The sequence below is a fragment of the Ictidomys tridecemlineatus genome, chromosome 4 (genome assembly GCF_052094955.1).
Source record: "Ictidomys tridecemlineatus isolate mIctTri1 chromosome 4, mIctTri1.hap1, whole genome shotgun sequence".
In the NCBI taxonomy this organism is placed as follows: domain Eukaryota; kingdom Metazoa; phylum Chordata; class Mammalia; order Rodentia; family Sciuridae; genus Ictidomys; species Ictidomys tridecemlineatus.
In genome coordinates this window covers 207,813,342-207,834,199 of record NC_135480.1, presented here as the reverse complement: position 1 = coordinate 207,834,199, position 20,858 = coordinate 207,813,342, and the positions used below count along the sequence as shown (strand labels likewise).

General features: G+C 62.9%; 1 protein-coding gene across 4 annotated transcripts in view; it reads right to left on the bottom strand.

Annotated features, from left to right (window-relative positions):
* Positions 1-20,858, bottom strand: part of Rxra (retinoid X receptor alpha) — a 90,115-nt gene that overhangs the window by 17,436 nt on the left and 51,821 nt on the right. For 3 of the 4 annotated variants that reach the window (XM_078048623.1, XM_078048622.1, XM_078048624.1), the window contains exons 2-4: positions 10,175-10,440; positions 5,350-5,500; positions 4,737-4,916 (exon numbers count right to left, since the gene is read on the bottom strand). In XM_078048623.1, coding sequence (XP_077904749.1) covers positions 4,737-4,916; positions 5,350-5,500; positions 10,175-10,440 — 597 coding nt within the window. The remainder of the gene's footprint in view (positions 1-4,736; positions 4,917-5,349; positions 5,501-10,174; positions 10,441-20,858) is intronic. The other variant, XM_078048625.1, reaches the window with a different exon arrangement.

Genomic DNA, 20,858 nt, shown 5'->3' with positions numbered 1-20,858 from the left:
CAGCCACAGAGGACACAGCCCGGGGCCCAGAGATGAGCCCTCCACACCTGGAAGCCCCACGGCCCCCAAGAGAATAGACACCTGAACAGGCTGCGGCAGCCAAACTCAGGCGGAGAGTCCCCAGGCCCCATGGCAGGCTCCGGGCAGAAGTTCCAGCCTCAGAGTCACACACAGCCCCAAGGCACAACCAGCCCAGACACCTCACCTTCCCAGGTGGGGACGTCCAGGCTCAGAGAGTCAAAGGGGTACGGCTGGCATCTCTAGAGTTCATAGCTCAAAGCTGCAGGTTCGGGAATCAGGCAGCCCCATGACCTCAGAGCTTGTGCTACCCCAACAGCTGTATGGCCCCCAAGCAAGTCCCCAACTTCTCTGTGCCTCAGCTTCTTCATCTTCACAGTGACAATGACAAAGCCTGCTGTCAGGAAGGACCCATAAGCAGGCTCTACCTGCCCAGCCCAGAGCCTCCTGCCCTCATGCTCCTGAGCCCAGTTAGCCCAGTTCTGAGGTTTTCTCCTGGACGGACAGTCCTGGGTTGTGGGGAGCTTGGAAATGGCCGCCCTGAGCACGGGCCTCCCGGCTGCTGGTTATTCCCAGTTGCCAGGAGCAGGGTGGGTGAGGGGCTCCGGGGCACCTGCCTGCTCCACGGGGGCGGCCGGGAATTAATTAGCAAATGTTTTGTGAAGCACTTTGAAGCCGGGAAGGGCCCCAGCAGCTCAGAGAGGCATCATTATAAATATTATGGTTTTATTTCTAGACGGCGGAGGGGGCAGGAGGAGCGGGATTTATGTTTTGCCAGCTCAATCACCTTTTAGCGCAGTCATGTTTGACTTATGTTCCGCTGGCGCCGGGGAGCCTCGAGCGGGAGGCGTCTGTAAATACAGGGCCTCGTTATCCTTCCAAGAGAGCGCAGCGCAGGCGGGGAGCAGCGGGCAGCAGACAGGAGGAAGACAGAGGCCAGACGCCCACCCGTGGTCCCGAGAACTGTGGCCCAGGCTGCCTGTCCCGCAGCATAGCAGACTCCCAACTGGAGGAAACACGCTGGCCCAGGACCCAGGGGGCAGCAGCCCCTCAGCCACGGCAGGTCTTGGGAGGGCAGACAGCTCAATAGCAGGGGTATTGGGGACAAGCACCTCCAGGCCCTGATGCCTCCTCTGTTTGGGGCTCTGCCAGTAGCTAGGCCCTTCTGTCCCCTGTCAGCCCCAGGCAGGGCCAAAGCCAGACAGCACCGAGATGCTCTGTCCCAACCACATTTGCTCAAGGCTGAGCAATAGATACTGGCAGAGGGCATCATCCAGGAGCTGCGCAGCAAGTTGGGCTCCCGCCACCTCAGAGGGGGTGGGATACCTTCCCTGCAGGGACCCAGCCTCGCACACAGCTGGAGACCCTGTGGGTCACAACCACTGAGCAGCATGCACACATACACACGCACAGTGGCTACAACGCCCCGATCCCACCACCAGCAAAGCCCCAGCTGCCCTCCACCACACTTTGACAAACCCTGGGGGACCTCGAAGATGTCCCCACAGTACAGGCGAGAACACTGGTCAGGGAGAGGCAAAATCAGGCCAGTGTCACAAAGCCAGAGGGCAACAGGGCCAGCGCTCACCCCAGCTGGACTCTTCCTGTGGAGGAAACGGACAGGGTCACCCGTACCTGGGCAACGTGCGCACACATACACACTTGCACACACACCAGACACTGTTGTTTCCACACTCAGGCCCCTAGAGCTGGGGGATGGGGCACAGGAAGCAGAGGGAGGCAGGAAGGAAACAGGGAGAGGCATGGGGGGAGCACGGCCTGTCAGCCAGGTGCCCCTATCAGGCCAGGCCCATCTGCAGGCCCCCAGCCCTGCCACCACGTGCCCCAGCAAGCAGGCCTGGGCGCAGGCTGGCGAGGAGCCAGGGCCCCTGGGGGCACTGCCCACCCCCCAGCCGGGAATGCTACAGAGCAGGTCCCGCCAGTGCACGCACACACATGCCCCTGCAGCCGCCCAACGCAGATGCTATCATCCTACAGCATCCCCCCAGAGGGATGGGGGCACCTGCCCTGCAGCCAGGGCCACCGCCCACGGAGGCCAGACCCTCCCTGTGGTCAGCCAGCCCTAAGCTGCTCCTCCAACCTGGCTGGGCCACTCTCAGCTGGAGAGTGGCAGAGGGATGGTATGGGGTCCAGCACCATCCAGGCCAGTCAGCAGAACTACCTGCAGCAGGCCTGGTACTCAGTGGACTGGAGCCGACAGCGCACATCCTCTGTGCCCTGGACCAAGGGCCTGGGCTGGCAAGCCGGCCCTGCAGCTCTTCCCAGGGCTGCCATGCTGCCCACACACTCCACCCGCCACTGCCAGGTCGGCCCAAGAGAGCCACAGGAGGAGCTCGGGGCTCCAGGGACAGTCCAGGCCAGAAGCCACCCCCCAGCAGCTAAATGCAGGCAGATATAGGCAGGTAAGAGGTGCCCCACCCGCATAGGCCACGCACTGGGCAGCAGGGTCCCTCAGGCACAGGGCCAGCCCCTCCTCCAGCTGCCCACACAGCTGCGGGCTGGTGTTCGGGGCACACAAGCGCTTTGTAGGAGGGTTTCTTCTGCACGTTCACAGCTTGTAAATCTAGCAGGAGACAAAGGGGAAGTGGTCCCTTGACGGGACCAGGTATTTATCTAATGACCCGTAAATCAGGTCTCAAGGGCTGCGCACTGCCCAGAGGATCGGCCCAGAAACAGAATGTAGGCAATAATGACCCACGGCCTGGCGAGACCAAGCAGATGGGCACTGTGCCACTCTGACACCTCCCCAGGCCCTCAGGCCTCTGCACCCTACTTTTGTTTCTGTGAAGTGTGGACAGCACTGGGGCACTGAGGAGGTGGGGTGAGCAGAGTGTGTATGGACACCAGCAGGGTGCCTGGTTACCCCCACCCATCAAGCCTGCACAAAACCCCATCACTGGCAGGAGCCCAGAGCTCCAGGCCACCCACTCTGAGATTGGACCATTTCACTAGGATGGGACGGGCACTGTCCACACCCCCAGGCCTCTGGGGCACCAGGCAGGGGGACATGACAGCACCAGGCACGTGGGGCAGCTGTGGGCCTTGGGAAGAAGTGTGCAGGCTGGTCCCGCTCTGGGACTCAGAACTGCCGTCCCACCCGCGTGCCAGGTGTGCTGACACCTCTGCCTGGCAGACGCTGCTCCGTTCAGCTGGGTACGCAGGTCTGACCTGCCGTTCCTCAGGTGTCACCTAAGCCATGCCCAGCCCCCAGGCTGGGCCAGGTCCACACTGAGCTTCCCATGAAGCCCTGCCTGGCTGTCTGATGGTCACTTTCAATAGACACTCATACCCCACAGCCAGAGCTGTGCTGGACCAGGGCAACAGCTGAGGGGGGGTCAGATGCTAAACCAGCTCGACCCGGGGCACACCCCTCCCCTGCCCACTCCAGCCTCGCCTCCTGCCCCTAACAGGGACCCAGCTCTTAGTCCTTTTTAGGGACTTTGCTGTACCTTCCCTCCAGACCCTCCCTGATGCACACAGTGTCCAAGGGACACTCACTTCACTTCACGGGATGGGAGCCAGAGCCCAGGATCCCAGGCCACCACGTGACCTCAGCACCCCAACCTCAACGGCAAGGACAGACAGGACCACTCCAAGCACTCCAGGAAACACGGCCTGCCAGAAGCGCCTGGCCCTGGCGGCTGGGCGCAGCCAAGGCCCCCCTAGGCCCCAGGCCCCAGGCCCTGAGGCCCACACTGCACTGCTATCTCACGGCCTCCAGGAGGGAGCCCTGCAGAACACAGGGCCTCAAGGCCAAGGGTACACACACTCAAGGGACAGGCCGGACACGGGCTGCAGCCCTGTGGCCACCACCTGGGACACTCCTGATGGGACACACCGATTCTGGTCTCCCTCAGGGACTCCCTCAGGGGCTGGTGGGAAGGAGGCGAGAGTGGCCACATGTGGGGTCTGGGAGCAGCCGCTACAGAGGAAGCAAGAGGAGGCTCCTGGACGGTGCTTGGGACAGAGCAGCAGACCCTGACCCCGGACATCACCTGCACTCCATAAGGGCAGGCCCTGGATGCGGTGGACACACCTCCATGCGCCCTGTGCACAGGCACGCGCACCCTAACAGGGACTCGCTTGGCATGAAGGGACCATCAAGCTGCAGGCAAGAGGGGACAGCACAGACCCGAGGCCAGGACAACACAGCTCCAAGGTCACATGGAGGCCAAGGATCTGGCTGGACCATCGGACAATTTTGCTGTGACCCCAGGAGTGGCCTGCGTTGCTACATATGCCCCATCATGCATCTTGTCGATAAGACCAGCCCCAAAGTCCTGCTCTGAGGGCCAGTGGGCCCACCAGGGGTAGAGCTGGAGTCGGCCCCGGGAGGACGCGGGATGCCCTCTGGGGCTCTCTGGAGGGTGCCCTCCGCACTTCAACCTGAACAACAGCACCCTACAGGCCTCCTGCACCACACGCCACACCCCTGCTGTCAGACACCCCGGCCCACGCAGTCTCCCGCTTTCCCACACAGGCCCCATCTCCTTCCCCACTGCCGCCTCCACCCCATCTTGGCCCCACGGCCCACAAGCTGGGCCCTGGCCTGCTCTGCCCTCACAGGGGACAACTGGATCACCACCATCAGGCAGGCTGTGGAGTCAAGGGCTGGCCTCGGTGCCCAGGCCCCCGCGCAGGGATCAGCAGAGAAGGGCCGCAGGGAGGCCGGGGGTCCGCCCCGCCATGACACCTACCTTCCCGCTTCATGCCCATGGCCAGGCACTTCTGGTAGCGGCAGTACTGGCACCGGTTCCGCTGCCGCTTGTCAATCAGGCAGTCCTTGTTGTCACGGCAGGTGTAGGTCAGGTCCTTGCGCACTGTCCTCTTGAAGAAGCCCTTGCAGCCCTCACAGCTGTACACCCCGTAGTGCTTGCCTGCGGGGGCAGTGCTGCTGAGAGGCTGCCCCTTCCCACACAAGAGGGCCCTCTGGTCTCCTGACCCCAGCCTGGGCCTAGTGTGGGCCCTGCCTTGGGCTCCCTGCTCTGAGGACGGTTCAGCCTTCCGGGGTTATAAATCCTGGTCCCCCAGGGACCAGCGTCCCCCAGTGGCTCCTCTGTGCCTGAGTCACTGTGCCCTGGAGGGGGGCCACTCTGCACTCCCTGGCCACCAGGGTTCCATGGAATAACGCAGAAGCCCTGGGCCCAGGTTCAGCCCCAGGAGTTCGGCCCTGATCAACCCTGGCCATCAGCAAGTCCCCCAACTGCCCGGCCAGCCTGCTCTCCTCACTCCTTACTGCACCCGAAGGTGGGCCTCCAGGTGCAGCCCCAGATGGCCAGCCCACTCCTCCCCGGCCCCAGGCAGCCCTACCTGAGGAGCGGTCCCCACAGATGGCACAGATGTGCTTGGTGAAAGACGCCATGTTTCCTGAGGGGTGGGCGGGGACCTTGAGGACGCCATTGAGGCCCAGCGGGGGCTTGATGTCCTCACTGCTGCTGACGGGGTTCATGGGCGAGTTGAGCTGGGGGGCACGGGAGCAGGTCAGCCCTGGGAAGGCTGGTGACAGCACGCCCAGGGCCCTCCTGATCCGAGGCAAGGAAGGTGTGGCCACACCCCACCTTCCAGAGAGCCCCCGGGCCACACGGCGAAGGGGCAGCAGGGCCACTGCCCTCAGGAAAGCAGGGTCCGGCTGGAGCCCAGCAGACCGCTGCCCGGACTCAGGGCTCCCCGGCAGCAGACCCAGGCTTCAGGAGGGAGGAGCTGGAGGTGTGAAGACCCCTCATAACCTGGGCGCCATGAGCCCAGCCCTGCACAGGAGGTCCTGCTCATACCCCTGCCTGCCACCCACCTGCTAGGTGCTCACTGGACACTCCATTGGCAGGCGCTCTGGGCCCCAGCACACAGCCAAAGACACAGGCCCAGTCACAGGGAGGGAGGAGGCTGGGTTCCCCAGGGACACACAGGCCCCCACACACTGCAGGGTGGCAGTGTGGCCACCAGGGGGGACAGGAAGCCAGCAGAGCCCCCAGGTGGCAGGGACAGCTCAGGCTCTGCACACCCCTGGGCCGCACCCCCTGTGCCAGGGCAGGCGTGGGAAACTCACCGTCACCCTGGCAACAGCTGCAGCCTGCAGTGACACAGCACTTTGGGTTCTGCTGCCTCCAGCCCAGCTCTGCAGCCGGCGCAGGCCCAGGCGCTTCCCGCCAGCCAGGCCATCCGCCAGGGCACAGGGCCCCGGCCAGGCACCCCCACTTCTGCAAAGCCCTGACAGGGCAGAAAACGTCTGCAGCCGCCTCCAGACTCCACACTGCACTCACGTAGCCCCCGGCCACCCCTGCACACGGGGACCACACCTCCTTCGTTCCTCACAGCCCCCAAGCCCCGTCCCCTTTCTCATGAGGCAGGAAGAGTTTGTGCCCAAAGCAAGCACCCTAGCCTCTGGTGGCAGGGCCTCAGTGCCCAGGGGCATGCTCCCGTCCCAGCGCCTCTACATCCCTCCCAGAGCTGCCTAGGCGGGCAGGGAGGCCCCGTGAGGGTGCTGCACTCCCGAGGGCTCAGGTGGGCTGCAGGGAGGCCTGAGGCCTCCATGCACTGGGTACAGCAGGGGTAGGCATCAGGACATGGGTGCCATGGCGAGGACAGGGAGCCCCCAGCTCCACCACAGAGAGGTCTGTCTGGCCCCCCACGTGCCCGGTGTGCACGTGTTCCACAGTCTGGGGACACACTGGGCCTTCACTGTGGCGGTGGACGGGCCTTGCCCACACCCACCTCTCCTGCACAGAAGCCCGGGGCTGTGATGCCCTCCCCCTTCCTAACCAAAGACCCTGAGGCTCCAGGAGGTGGGGGCAGGGTCACACAGCAGCCGAGAGGTGTGGGGGTGGTCACCAAGTACCTAACCCCCAGTGCCAAGGAGGGAGAGACAGGGCCAAGAGGAGGGGGAACTGCTAGGCAAGTGAATGAACAGTGCTCACTAGTGCCCTGTGGGTCCCCTGCCCACCTGAAGCTCGCTGGCCCCTGAGGGACAGAGGGGAGACACACAAACCCTGAGGCTGAGGAAGCAGGTGGGCATCAGGGGCAATGCCCTGCCCGGCCTGTGAGGCTGCCGCTGTGCCAGGGGAAGCTACTGAGCAGGAGCCCAAGTCTGTCTGCAGCCGGACCACACAGTGACTCCTTCCATGGCTGACAGAATGGTGACAGGAAGAGGACAAGCCAGGTGCCGAGCAGAGTAGGCACTTGGCGGGCACCCTGCTGACTACTACCTTGAGAGTCTGACCTGTAACTGCTGCAGCTGGCACTTGGCTCCAGGAGGGAAAGTGGTGTCTGAGGCCAAGGCCAGGTGGCCTATGGGGTGGAGACAGGAGGGCTGTCTGGCCAGGGGCAGGGGCAGTTCAGAGCTATGGGCATGGATGGCTCGTGCCCCAGCCGAGGGGAGACCTTCCCAGCTGTGGGAGCCCAGGTCGTGAGACGGGGCAGACCTGTTCGGCAAGGCAAAACCATGCTGGGTTCACCTGCTCTGTCCCCTGACCCCTACGTGCAGGCTGGGGGGCTGGTAAACTGAGGCAGGGCCAGAGCAGTGAGGGGGACGGGACAGCAGGGAGCAGGGAGCCACACTCCAGGGAAGTGCCACACCATGCCAGCTCCCCCGTGACTGTGAGGGCTTTCCTGACCTGACCTGACCTGTCCAGCCTCAACGAATCCAGAGGCTCTGGGAAAACCCAACGTCTGAGCAGGGCAAAGGCCAGCTCATCCTCACTGTGGCCCTGGGGCCCACACAGCTCCTCTGGGCTCTTCCAGTGGCCAGCCCTGGCATGGTAGCCACCGCAAGGCTGGATGGTCTTCCTGCCCTTTCCAAGGCTCAAAGACCCCAGAACCAAGCACAGGGCAGCCCCTTCCCCGTGGGCGCCCAAGCAGCCCACCTACCAGTATTTTGGCACTTACAGTCCGTCTCTCAAGAGCCCTAGGACAGCAAGGCCCTTGGCTGGAGCCTGTGCCCCACGTGCGGCCAGGGCGAGGCTACCCCATTTCCCCTTTCATATCCTTGGTATTTATTTCAGTTCCTGCCTCATCAACGCCCTGCCCGGCCCTGCCCATCTCTGCTGCCTCTCTACTCCACAGCGCCGCCCTCCAGCCCCAGCTCCAGGAAGCCCCCCTCCCCAGGAGCAGGCCTGAGCCTCCACCTGCCCTCAGCCTCTCCATGTTCCCTCCAGGCCTTGCTCCCTTGGTGCTGAAACCCACTGGCCCCCTGGGCAGGCCCGAGGAGAGGCTCCCTGCAGGAAGCTGCCCCCCCCCATGCACTCAGCCCAGGCCTCAAGGCAGCCCTAGGAAGTCAGGTGTTACATGCCCTGGGTCCTTCCTTGACGGAGCCCCCAGACCAAGAGAGACAGACCTGGCCTACCAGCAGGCTCCCTTCCCCATGAGCTGGAGGGCATGACCTGGCCCAATGATGTGGACAGCCCTTCCCAGCCACTGCCTGGAGCAGGCAGAGCCGGGCAGGACACAGGTCCTCCCCAACATGGCAGAATCCCCCGGGCTCTGGCAAATGACTCTGCAGTTGTAGTTTTGTGGGTGGAGGTGGGGGCATGGCCCCCCAAACTCCCAGAAACACAAGGAACTGTAGGTTCCCAAGACAGACTACTGATGAGCACAGGGTTGTGTGTCCAGGGCAGCCAAAGGCCCGCCAGGAGAGGTGGTCAGAGGCCAAGCACAGGCTCAGAGTAGCCACTGTGTGGGCCTGGCAGAGGGACCCTCAGAGAGATGGACAGTTATCCAGTAGCAAGGCAAATGTTGGGGGCACATTGGATCTGTTCCCCAGCCTCCCCCCAGGCAGCCTCGGGGGCCTGGCCACTGGCTCACAGGAACCTGGCTTTAACCAGGACCTACTACCCGCCAGAGAAAACAGGAGAGATGTGGCCCAGAAAACCCTAAGACGCCTCGCATTCCCCGTCCTCTTCCCAGAAGCACTAACAGCCCTGGGCTCTGCCACACAAGGAGACTCAGAACCCAGCCACCTGCTGTGCACGAGCCCAGGGGTGTCCAGGGCAGGCAGCAGGCCTGGGAACCCAGTGAGAAACCTTGTGGGTCTCCGAGCCAGCAGGTGTCGGCCACTGAAACCAGGAGACCATGGAGGCCAAGTCTTCACCTGCTCTCTTGCTGCAGAGCATCAGGCAACCAGCAAGGAGGATGTGGGGCAGCCACGCCAAAATGACACAGCTAGACACGGGAGGCAGCCAGGCCTCCCTGGGCCAGCACCTCGGGCCTCCGCCTGCGTCCGGAAGGTCAGGTGCCATGAGAGGGGACAGACAGCAGCATGTTCATGGACAGAGATTCCACTCTTCTCCACCCATCCCCCAGGGCAAAGGGACCTGGCTGGGTTGGCCTAAGAGCACTGCAAGAGTCTCTAGGGCAAGAGGATGGATGGGCAGTGGGCTAGCCACACACAAAGCACACCCCAGGCCTCCTAGGCCAGGAGCGGGGCCTATGTGGGAGGCAGCCAGGCTCCTCCAGAGACTCGGAGCAGGAATGCATGTCCCCAGCTTCTCCTAGGAAGAAGAGATGGGTCCACCAGGAGGGAAGCCTGCTTCAAGAGTGGGTATCCAGAGGGAAATCACCAGGAGTCACACAGCCTGGGCAAGGAGTCCAGCAGGGGATCCGAGAGGCCCCCGGGGCCTTGAGGGAGAAAAGGGCTGGACCAGGCCCCACGGTGCCAACAGCAAGACCTGTCTGTGTTGGGCCTCACCAGGCAAGAGCGCTTCCTAACCCCCAAACAACCCAAAACCCAGCCAGTGCTGGAAGAGCGTCTGAGCAGACCCCAACTGTAGAGAGGTCACCAACTCTGCTGTGACCAGCACCCACCAGCCACCAGGCCACTGAGCACTGACTGTTCCCCATCCCTACACTGAGCCTGGACCCACCTCCCCTGCAGGCCCAGGGACAGAGACCACCAGCCAGGGTGTGAGCAGAAAGCCCAGGAGAGAAGGACCCAGGAGTAGGATCTGACCCTGAGGAGGCAGAGCCACCAAGAAGCCCAGCTGGCAGCATCCATGGGGCCAGGCCCAGGCCAACCAGAGAGCCACCACTGAGGCTGGGTCTGAGGATGGAAAGGACAGCCCCTCGCCCACGGCCCACCAGTGATGCCGACACCCTGCTGGGGGAGCCCCTGCCCAGCCCGCACCCCCCAGGCCCAGCCCACACTCACCTGGGGGCTGCCGGTGCCAAAGCCCAGGGTGGGCGTGGTAGGCACAGACATGGAGTGGGGGCCCATGGGGGAGCTGATGACCGAGAAGGGCGGGCCCATGCCGTTGATGGGGGAGCTCAGGGTGCTGATGGGCGAGTGCAGCTGCCCAGGGGAGCCCAGCGAGGAGCCGATGCCTGGCCCCAGGGAGGGGTGCAGCGAGGGGGCCGCCATGGCGCCTCGGCCGGCCGGGGAGCTGAGGGACGAGGAGCTCACCTGGCTGGAGAAGTCTGCAAGGCAAGAATCCGCAGGGGGCAAGTCAGAGCGGCTCTGAGGCCACACCCACTGCCCCCCACCAGGGCCCACACAGACGCTGGAAGAGCCCACGGGGGGCCTGTGGGGCCGGGCTGGGGTGCCCCAGCTCCCTGCCTAGGCTCTGGCCCAAGGCAGGGGCAGGCAGAGCACGAGGACCGGACCGCTCCAGTCTCTGCAGCCCAGGCTTGCCACCCAGAGGCAGAGGGAGAAGCCCGGGGGCAGGAGAGCCAGTGTGCTTCCCTCTACATGGGGTCCAGGTGACCACGGTGCAGGTGTGGGAGTAAAGGTGCCACCAACACCAGCATCCAGTCTGTCCCAGTGCACCGGCGTGTAGAGATAGGAGGGACACCCCATCTCACAGGTAGAGGAAGCAAGGCCCCGAGTTCTCACGGGTGCAGTGCACAACCAAGACAGACACTCAGGCTGAGCCATGCCTGCCGGGCCACACCTCCTGGGCCCCTCGGGGACCACAGTGGTGGAGGCCCTGACACCAGGACCTTAGCCACCCAGGACTCCATCATCTGGAGGCTGTTTGGCTCTTTTTGGTCCCCAGAGGCACAACAGGACCTGATGAAAAGGGGGCAGCTAGCATTTCCCATGTGGGTGAGGAACTTTGCGACAGTCTTATAGAGAGTCTGACATGTGCCAGGCATGTGCCCAGCAGCCCATGCAGTGGGCAAGGTTGGGACCTCCCACACGCTAGCCTTTCATGCAGGATTTCAAAGCTCTGATCAAGCACTTAATTAAGCCTCCCTACCCCGCCCAGCTCCGGGGGCTCCCAGGGGGAATCCACTGCCCACAGGCCTGGCAGGCCATCCAAAAGACCTGGAGGAGCCCACACAAGGCAGCGAAACCCCACAGCACACACACCCCCGGGAGGCGGCTCCCCACCCAACCCTCCAGCAGGCTGGGTGCTCTGGGCAAGGCAGACTCCCATTCTGGGCCCAGCCTAGCCAACTGCAGAAGAGTCCCAGGCCTTTGCTGCTGGCCTTCCTGGGATCACGCACACTTCTGACCAGTCCCCCAGAAGCACGGGCACACAGGAGCTGCCAAGACAGAACCCCAGCCAGGCTGCTGCTGCCCATCCTCAGCCTCAGGGCAGTGTCCATGTCTCTGAGTGTGCCCATCAAGAAGCCCTAAGCAGTCTCTGGGACTGTCACCAGCCTTGGCACACTGTCCCCACTGCAGACTCGACGCTCAGACCAGACCCAACTCCAGCCAAACCCTTCTCTCACACCCAGGTTTCTGAACCATTCAAAGTGGTACTGGGTGGCCAGCCAGCTCAGGGTGACCCCAGCCTCTGTGTCACCCCACCTAGGAGCACAGAGGCCCTGTCTGCAGGACCAATCCTTTCCTAGAGGAGGCTCCCCCCACAGCTGCCCCCCAACCACACGGGTACTTTATCCCCATTGCCTCCCAAGGAGAAGGGCACAGGGAGGGGCCTGGTCCTGCATTGGCCAGGAACTCTGAGACTAGGCTCCGTAGGGAGGGTCAGCTTGCCTGCCAAGAGCACCCTGCCCAACTCAAGGAATGGACTCCATCGGCAAATAGACCCCCTCTGACCCGCGGGAAACCTCTGCCATTCACAAAATCCAGAACAAACCATTTTGTTGACCATAAAAAATGCCAAAGTAAGGAATTCTGAAACCAGATGGCAGCAGCACCTTCTGGCCATTAGGAGTACTGCAGACCATCCCTAGTAGCCATTAACGACCCTGGACGCTGAACCCCAGGGAGGGCCAACGACTCCTAGCCCAAGGTCTCCCTCCATGTGCAGGGAGCATCCCCAGAGAAGGCCAGGAAGGGTAAGCAGGGCCTGGTGACAGAAGGCAGGCAGGAGCGTGTAACCAAGGGGGCCACACATACTCAGGAGACTCCTGGGACTGAAATGCCCTCCCATGCTTTATGTCACTAAACTCTTGAGACTCTGTTGGAGAAGCCACCACCATCCACCTGTGACAAGTAAACTGAGCCTCAGAGAGAGCACGGAACAAGAACTGCCCAACGGCACACTTTTCTGCAAACTGTAGCTGGCCCTGGGCCAAGTGACCACTGTCATTCCATCAGGGAATTGCTGGGACATGTGGGATGCACCAGGCTGGCCCCCATCACAGCCCCTTCTCCCCTGACCTTCCAATGTCCCATGAGGACACCTGAGCCAGCTCTGCCCTCTCCAGACCTCAGTTCCCACAACTGTGAAATGCAGACAGGCCCCGACTCTGCAGGCTGCCCCTAGGCCAGGTGAGCCCCATTGCAGCACAATCACGAGATGCACCCACTGACTATGAGGAGGCTGAATGGAAAGGAGCTCATGGTCAGCCCTGCACCAGCAGGCCCTGTAGTCATCTCTGGCAGAGACAGGCCCTGTGGGTACAGTCTGGAGTGGTCCAGCCCTGGTCCTAGCCACCCCCAGGAAAGCTGCCCACTTTCCTCCTGGCCTCTGAGAGGTCCCTCCCAGATTATCCCAGCTTTTCCACCCCTACCCTCTGCTCCAAGTAGCAATAGGAGAGCTGGGCAGAAGCAAAGAAGAGACCAGGGGTTCTGGTCAGCTACCACACCACTCCAGGGGCAGCCTTCTTCAGCCAGCTGTCCCCAGATACCAAGGCAAGTTGGAGGAGGAAGGGACCACTCAGCCTCAAACTCCAGGTCAGACACCTGCAGCCACACGAGCCACTGGAGGAGGCTTGGGTTTCAGCTGGGCCTGCTGGGACAGCACTGCTGGGCCTCCCAGGCTGGCCGTCAGCTTGCTTGCTCTGCCTGGCAGGAAGGAGGAGGGAGAGGCGGGAGACCGCTTTGGCCAGATGGCAGGAGGGAGGGAAGGAGAGGAGGGAGCCCATTTGGCTGCTGGCTGCAGATGCACCCCTACGCTCCCCTGGTCCCCACCACTGCCCACGTCTGGCCCAAGTTTGAAACCACTGAGGAGGGTCCACCAACCAGACAAAGGAGGAAACTGGCCAGGAAGGGTACAGGGAGGGTCCCTGGGAGGAAGGAGAGACAACAGGGACAGGAGGCCCCAGCCTCCAGCCACAGAAGCGGGTTCCCGGTGCGTAATTCTCCTGCCTACCAGCCTAGCATGCAGGGACGAGTATCCATCAGGCCACAGCCAGGCTGACGGTGAGCCCCAGGGCTCCTGAGTGCAAAGGGGTACCAGCTGGCATACCCCCATGTCCTGAGTCCCCCGCTCCAGGCCTTCCTGTTTACACAAAATGTCCACTGCAGACACCTTCCCGGAGCATGGGTGACAATAGGCTGGGTGTGTTTCTGGAGCCTCTCAGAGAGACACTTTCTGGCCAGGAAGAGACCAGGCAAAAAATGCCTAAACTTCCTCTGCGTGCAGAGGAGTCCTGCTGGCCCGCCTGCCGCCCGCACTCCACGTGTGTGCAGGCTCTGCCTTTTCCGGGCCATTTATCTGTCCCCACCCCTGATAAGCTGTGGCCAAGATAAGGCTTTATTCTGAAAAAGTCACACTCTGGACTCCAGGGCCTGGCCCCAGCAGCCGCCTGCACGTTCAGCTCACCCGGTGCAGCTCCTCTGCAAGCAGCGAGGCAGGGGCTGGGCTAAACTGGCCTCCACCCTCAGACCCAGGGGGACACACAGCCTCCTCGCAAGGGGTGGCAGAGGGGCCTCAGAGGACAGGTGCCAGCCAAATCACAGAATCTTGAAACCTCAGAACCTGTGATGCCCAGAGGGCCCACAAGCCCAGAACCTCACACCCCTCGCCCACCCAGCCCCCTCCAGGACTTCCAGCAACCGGGTGACTTGAGACCCAGGGAAAGAGCTGAGGCCGGGGAGCTCACAGCAACCTGCAGGGCTGGACAGAGAGGGGAAAACGAGCCCTGGTCACAGGGCCTTGGCCCAGGCCCACTTGAGGAAGGGCCCTCACAGGCCAGCCTCGCTGCAGTCCTGGAGGGCTGCGTGGGACAGGCAGCAGGGAGATGCCTCCTTCGGTACAAAACTGACTCTAAGATGCTAATGTCTAGAGGCAGACACGAAACCTGGCACGGAGATGGGATGCCCCCACACATGGCACCCAGCACAGGTCTAGGCACAGAGCTGGGCACAGGGGCTAAAGTGACATTTAGAAAAACTGAAATGAAGAGTGTTCTCACCATATCTGCTACCTGACACCAGCAGGGGCACTCATGGGTGCCAGGCGTCCCCGGCAGCTGCATGCCTGCAGAAGCTGGCCACCCCCCAAGCAGGCCTGGACCTTGCAGCCCAGGCTCCCCGTGAAGAGGGAAGAGGTCTCTCCACCACCCAGAGTCACAAGCTGCCCAGGCCCCTGAGAATGCCTGACAACACCCAGACCCTCCTGCCCCTGCACCCACCTCAGGAAACCCAGGGAACCCCCACCAACCCTCTTCCGGCCTCTGCCTGGCAGCAGGGAAGCAGAGGAGGTGACAGGAAATGCCAGCCCACTGCAGCTGGACCAGAGGAGCCTCCAGCCCTCCTAGTCAGCCAGGGAACCCCCAGCTCTTGAAGAGGGAACTCAAAGCTCCCCAGAAAGCGCTGGATCTGCAGGACCAAACAAGGCAGGGTCTGAGCAGGACCAGGGCTGCCCTCTCCAGGGCCCTGCAGGAACCTGCAGAGGGGAGGGGCGGGGACCCTTGGGGTGGAGTGGACAGGGCAGGAGGTTTCCAGGAAGGGTGTGAGAGCACGCACCCAGGACAAGGAGGCCCTCACCGTGGGCCAGCACCTACACGGGAGCTGGGCTCTGAGCTCAAGGGCTCCTCACCCTGCCGGGGACCCCCCCGGAACCGAAACCCTGTGGCAGAAGCTAGTGGCCCTCAGAGTTTCCTAGGACGCCCACCTCCAGCCCCCACCTCCCGGAAGTACTGCTTCCCCTGCCGCCCAGGGGAGGAGAAGTGGCAGCCCTGGCGGGACTGCGACTGGGCCGTGGCAGGGACCACGGCGCGCCAGGGTTTGAGGGAGGCCAAGGGTGGTTACAGCAGCAGGGAGGAAGGAAGTGCCGGGGGAGGGCCTTCAAGAGCAGGCCTTGGTGGGGAGATGGTCCCCATGGCAGGTACTGGCCACAGTGACAACGGGCAGCTGCCTGCCCTTGGGGCTGCTGGGCCCCGTTCCCTGGACAGCCCCTTACCCTTGCCGAACCCAAGCTTCTCCTTCTGTAAAAGGGCACGTCGACAGCGGAGGCCACAGTGGTGGCACAGTGGTGGCACAGTGGAAAGGGCCCCCAGGCCCCTGCTGAGAGCCTGCTTCCGGCACCTCCAGCTGGGAGCCTGCCCACCCTCTGCCTCCCAGCTAGTGTCAGCTTACAGCTCAAGTGGCCTGGGCTGAAATTTCAGCTCTTCTGGGGTCACTCTGCCCTTTGCCCAGCCAGGCACCCCAGCCCCAAATCTCAGCCACCTATGAGGAGCTCCCAGGAGCAGCTGGGCCCTCAGGGTGGTCAGAAAGAACCTGGGCCTGCCTCCAACCTCCCCCAGGACCTGAAGGCCCCAAGCAGGGTCTAGTCGGCCTCCTCCAGGAGTCTCCAAGGAAAGGCCTCAACCGACCAGGAAGGACCCAGTCCCGTCCCCAGTCGATCCTGGGAAGGCTGCCAGCTCATGGGGATAGGAACTCAGGGACCTGCCCTGACCCTGTGGTGGCTCAGACCTACCCAGAACCCAGAGACCAAGAAGAAGAGGACCCCTGGTAGGCATCACCTTCTTCCTGTCTCCCCAGTAGCCCACAGGTACCCACAGGAAGTGGCCAGAAGGCTGCCAGTCCTAAGCGCCCACGGCAATCCATCCCCTACAGGCCACAGAAACTGGCCAAGCTGCTCCTAACCCTGCTTTCTGGCCCTGCCCACCCACCTTCCCTGCTGCAGACAGGGACACCCAACGGCCCCTGGGGAAGGCCCTACCATGTCAAGATCACTGCCCCTGCCCCCCCAAAGCCAGGAGGGGAAAAGCGAGAAGGACACAGGCAGGGGGATGCAGGAGCCAAGGCCCAGGGACAGCAAGGACTCTGTGGAGTGAGGGACAGAGATTTGGTTCCATGCCAGACATACCACAATTCCATCAACCCCAAGGAGACCGAGAGCGGGGAGTGTCCAGGGCTGCGTCCTCAGTGGTGACTGAGGCTCCCCTGACAGCCTCAGACATCCAGGCCTGGGAATGAGCTCAGGGGGCAGGGCTGGGCAGGTACCTGGGCGCCTGTCCGGCAACTCCCCCATCCCCAGTCCCACTGGACCCTGCAGCCCTCAGGGTTCTGGGTGCCAAACCTGCCTTACGGTCACCAACCTCTGCTCAAATCAGGAGAAAGCAGGTTTGGTCTCCTGCTCCCTGTACCACACACTGGCTCTCCCTCCCTGAACTCACCTCCTGCCCCCTGGCCCTCCTAGTCTGGGAAGACCCTGATGGTGGGAACTTGCCCAGTTCCCAGCGTGGGACCCGGGCCTGGCTTGGAACAGGAGTGTGGGAGACACGGGGTAGTGAGGAGGCCTCAAGGGAAGGCGAGCAGTCCAGGGTGCTGCTTGAGGCCTCTCATCCCTTAGAAGGGAGGGACTGTCCCTCGTGACGTGACTGGCCAGGCAGTCTGGTCCCCAGGGGAAACAAACACACAGGTAGCAGAATCGGCCACCCAGATCTGCAGGAGCCCTGGCCAGGAGTCTCCCCGGAGACCTCCAGGCAGGCGGCCTGCACCTGGACCTTCTCTGAGTATCAGCCAGGGTACGCCAACCAAAGGCACCTCAGTTCTAATGGACCCCAAACCCCAGGACACAGGGCACAGCCTTGGAGTGACACATGAGGAGGTACACTTCATGAACCAGATAGGCTTCCTTCACTTCCTCGTAAGGAAGCGTGGGCATCCAGCAACGTCCGTGCAGGCGTTGGCACGTAGGGCCGACACACCTGGGCCTCACCACCATCACCATCAAAACTAACGTCATCACTACCAGCAGCACCATCTGCATCACACCATCACCACTGCCACCACCATCACTGCCATCAGTGTCACCATCCCTGCCATCGATATCATCACCATCACCACCATCATCACCAACGTCACTATAACCCATCGACATCATCGGCACCACCACTACCGCCTAAGCAACCCTCGCCCTGCTCCATCACATAGATGAGGCTGACGGGTTTTGCAAGTGACAGGGATGGTAGTTGGTTCCCTTGGTTGTGCTCAGCAAGTTTGGAGCTGGCCAGGGGCAGGGAGAGGAGCAGGAAGTGATGCCCAGACTGGCAGCCCCCTCTCACACAGCCCAGGGGCATTGTGGCTAGACCCAGTGGTGACAGGTGTGGCTGGAGCAGCCACAGAGAGGGAAGTGGGGAGCGTGGCCAGGAGGAAGGAGGTGGTCAACAGGGGCGCCCCGGGACTGGCCAGCTCCTGTGCCCAGGTGACACTCAAGAGACAGCTGAGTAGTGAAGATGCCACCACCCACAGGCACCAGGGCGAGGGTCTTTGCACGAAGCTGCCCTCCATGCCCATTCCCTGGAAGCCCATGGTCTGGGGATGGCGCTGTGGCCAGAGGTCTCACACCAGACCCAGTTACAGAAACGATCAAGCAGCCCCCAACTCTTGCAGCAATCACTGTTGTCACCACTGGACCAGAGGGGATCTAACAGGTGCCTGTGGTGACCGCGGAGTGGACTGCCTGAACCACCACAGGAGAGGAAACGAGTCGCAGAGCGGCATCCACTCCCAAACTCCTCATGGCTTGGGTGTGTGGGGGAGGGAAAGGGGCACACCCTAGCCAGGCAGCCGGACCTCCCTTCACTTCCTTGTGTGCACCCAGAAGCAGCAAACAGCCGTGGGCTGCTGGCAGCTTCAGGGTTAACAGGCACACAACCTGCTGGCCCTGTCCTACCCACACAGACACCCCAGTGCTGGCTCTCAGTCTCCGTCCTCTTAGAGCTGAGCCCAGGGCCTCCCACTTCAGGGAAGGGCTGGCTTTCTAGGAGAAGCCAAGTGACCACCTGCAGAGCTGGGCCCTAATGAGGACCGGCAGGCATACCTGTCCCTAGAGGCCTGGGTCCATGCTGCAGGAACTTGACAGTGGCTCTGGGACTCGGAGACCATCCCAGAGTACCTGGCCAGGGCTGACTCCTGCCCCAAGTATTGTTCCTCCATTCACCCAGTGGATAGGGACCTCAGTGGACTCCTGTCCCTGGGGTGCAAGCCCAGGGCCATGGCCTAAGATGCCAGCAGAATGGAATCTGAAACCCAGGGGTAGGACCAGGGCCCTCAAACCTGGTCCTCTGAAGACGGCGCCAAGGCATCTGATTTTATCCCCCCGCCCATGCTGGAGATGGCAGGTGGTCTTGCCAGCCCGGACATCATCAAGTGGGTCGGGAAGCTCTCGGCTCTGGGGCTGACGTTCTATGACTAGTTCCCAGAGCCCTAGGTTGGCGGTGCCAGGTGGAAGGGGCTCAGGACCTATCAGAAAGATGCCAGGGCCCCAGAGAGTCCTGACAGCAGGTTTCCAGCCACTGGCCACAGCACAGACCATCCACACCTGCTGCCGGACATTCAGCCATGCCTCCTGCCCAGCAGCCTAAGAGGTGCTGCCCAGGCAGGGACTGAGGAGGGCTGGGAGCTGCCCCTCCAGGCCTGGTGAGCATTGGATAAAAAGAGCCAGGCGAGGGTGTGTCCAAAGGGGCAAGGCCACTGCAGAGCTGGGGGCAGCGATAATCTGCTACATGACGACCTCCCCACCTTGAGCCTGCACAACGAGACCGCTAACCCAGGGCCCACCTCACGCCCACTGGCAGCCAGGCCCCGTCAACTGCCCTGAACCTCAGAGACTGCAGTGACAAAGGCACGCTTCAGGTGGCAAGGGCCAAGGCTGAGGAACCCACCGCAGAGCCACACCTGGCTAGCATTTTGTCACATGAGCCCACGGGAGGGGCATGACAGGAAGAGGCTGCCATTGACCCCCAGAGGAGCCGGGCTCAGGGGGAGGCGCTTCCCAGCCTAGGGGAGAGCTGCTGACCCAGACTGAACCCTGCCCTCTGTCCTCCATGTCCCCACCACACTCCACCCTCACAGAGTCCAGCTGGGCAGCCAGGACGGGGAGGGACTCAGCAGACACCAGGGGACCCAGGTTCCCAGCAGAGGGAAAGACACCAGGCCCAGGAACGTGAGGGATGCTCACCTCTCCAGGGCCAGGCAGGGCTCCTGGCCACCGTGACCTCCCTTCCAGGTTGTCCCCTGAACTGTCCCCCACACCTCGTGGTGCCTGCCCAGACCTTCGAGGAGGGTGGGCGGGGGAGGGAGGGGAACTCCGGGAGAAACCTCAACTGCTCCAGAGCCGCAGGGGCTGGGCACGAGCCTGCGGGCTCTCACAGGCGGTTTCTCTTCAACAGGAAAAGAAATGATTGTTTCATTTTGAGCCATGCTCCTGGTGGCTCAGAGGCCCCCCGCCACCCACCACCGCCCGCAGCTCTGTCGTGGAACCCTCGACAGCGCTTCCTGCGCCCCTGGGGGCTGTTCTCTGATCTTCATCTGCATCCCCAGCTGGTTTCAGAACACAGGCAGGTTCCTGGGGTCCACGCCACGTCACGCCCACTGTGGTGGAGCTAGGTGGGCGCCGTGCCAGGGGCTTCGGGGACAGTCATGTCAGGGGCTCTGAGATGGTTGGGGCACAGGGGACATCCCCAGGTACAGCTTCTGAGGCCCCATGTGGGGCTGGCCTCTCCAAGGGACATCCCCGTGTCGTCACACAGCACCCTAGCACTGCCGCTCCAGTCCTGGACAGGGATGCTGGCAGCTCAGAGCCACATGGTGGACAGAGGTGGGGTTGCACGGGGGCCCTGGAGGGTGGAGCATCTGCTGGGCAGCAAGGTAGGGAGCCAGACCTCCTGGTCAGTCCCCACCACCGCTCTGCAAGCCCTGGCCCATGCCAGCACAAGGGCAGGCTCTCCTTGGAAGGAGGTCACCCATGACCATGTGACTTGCTGGCAGCACCCAGTGGGATGCCTGCCACCTGTGGGGCCCTGGCTGGCGGGGCCTCTGCAGACAGGACAGGGCCTCGCCCGTGAGACAGATCGAGAATGGGACGTGGCCCACTGCAGGGGACTTCCCCAGCACCACCCACAGCCTGGGCCTTCCCTGCCCCCACACCCCAAGGCGGGGTGCACCACAGCTCATGGGGACCGGAGCAGAGACCCTCCATCCTCACCCCCACTGGCAGACCACCTCCACAGGCCTCAGCCACGAGGGCCTCCTGCCCACCAGCACCCTGTGAGGCCTGTCAACGCTCTAAGTGAGACAGACCGCCTCGCAGCCCAGGCCGCCCAGGGTGGTGCCAGGGCCTCAGAAACCCTGGCTGCTGGGTCCCTGCTTGCTCAGCCAAGGTCTGTGGTGCCTCAGGGACAGAGACCCAGCTGAAAGTCCCACCGGGGGACCTGTGGGGGCCAGTTTCTGCACCCCCTCTCAGAGC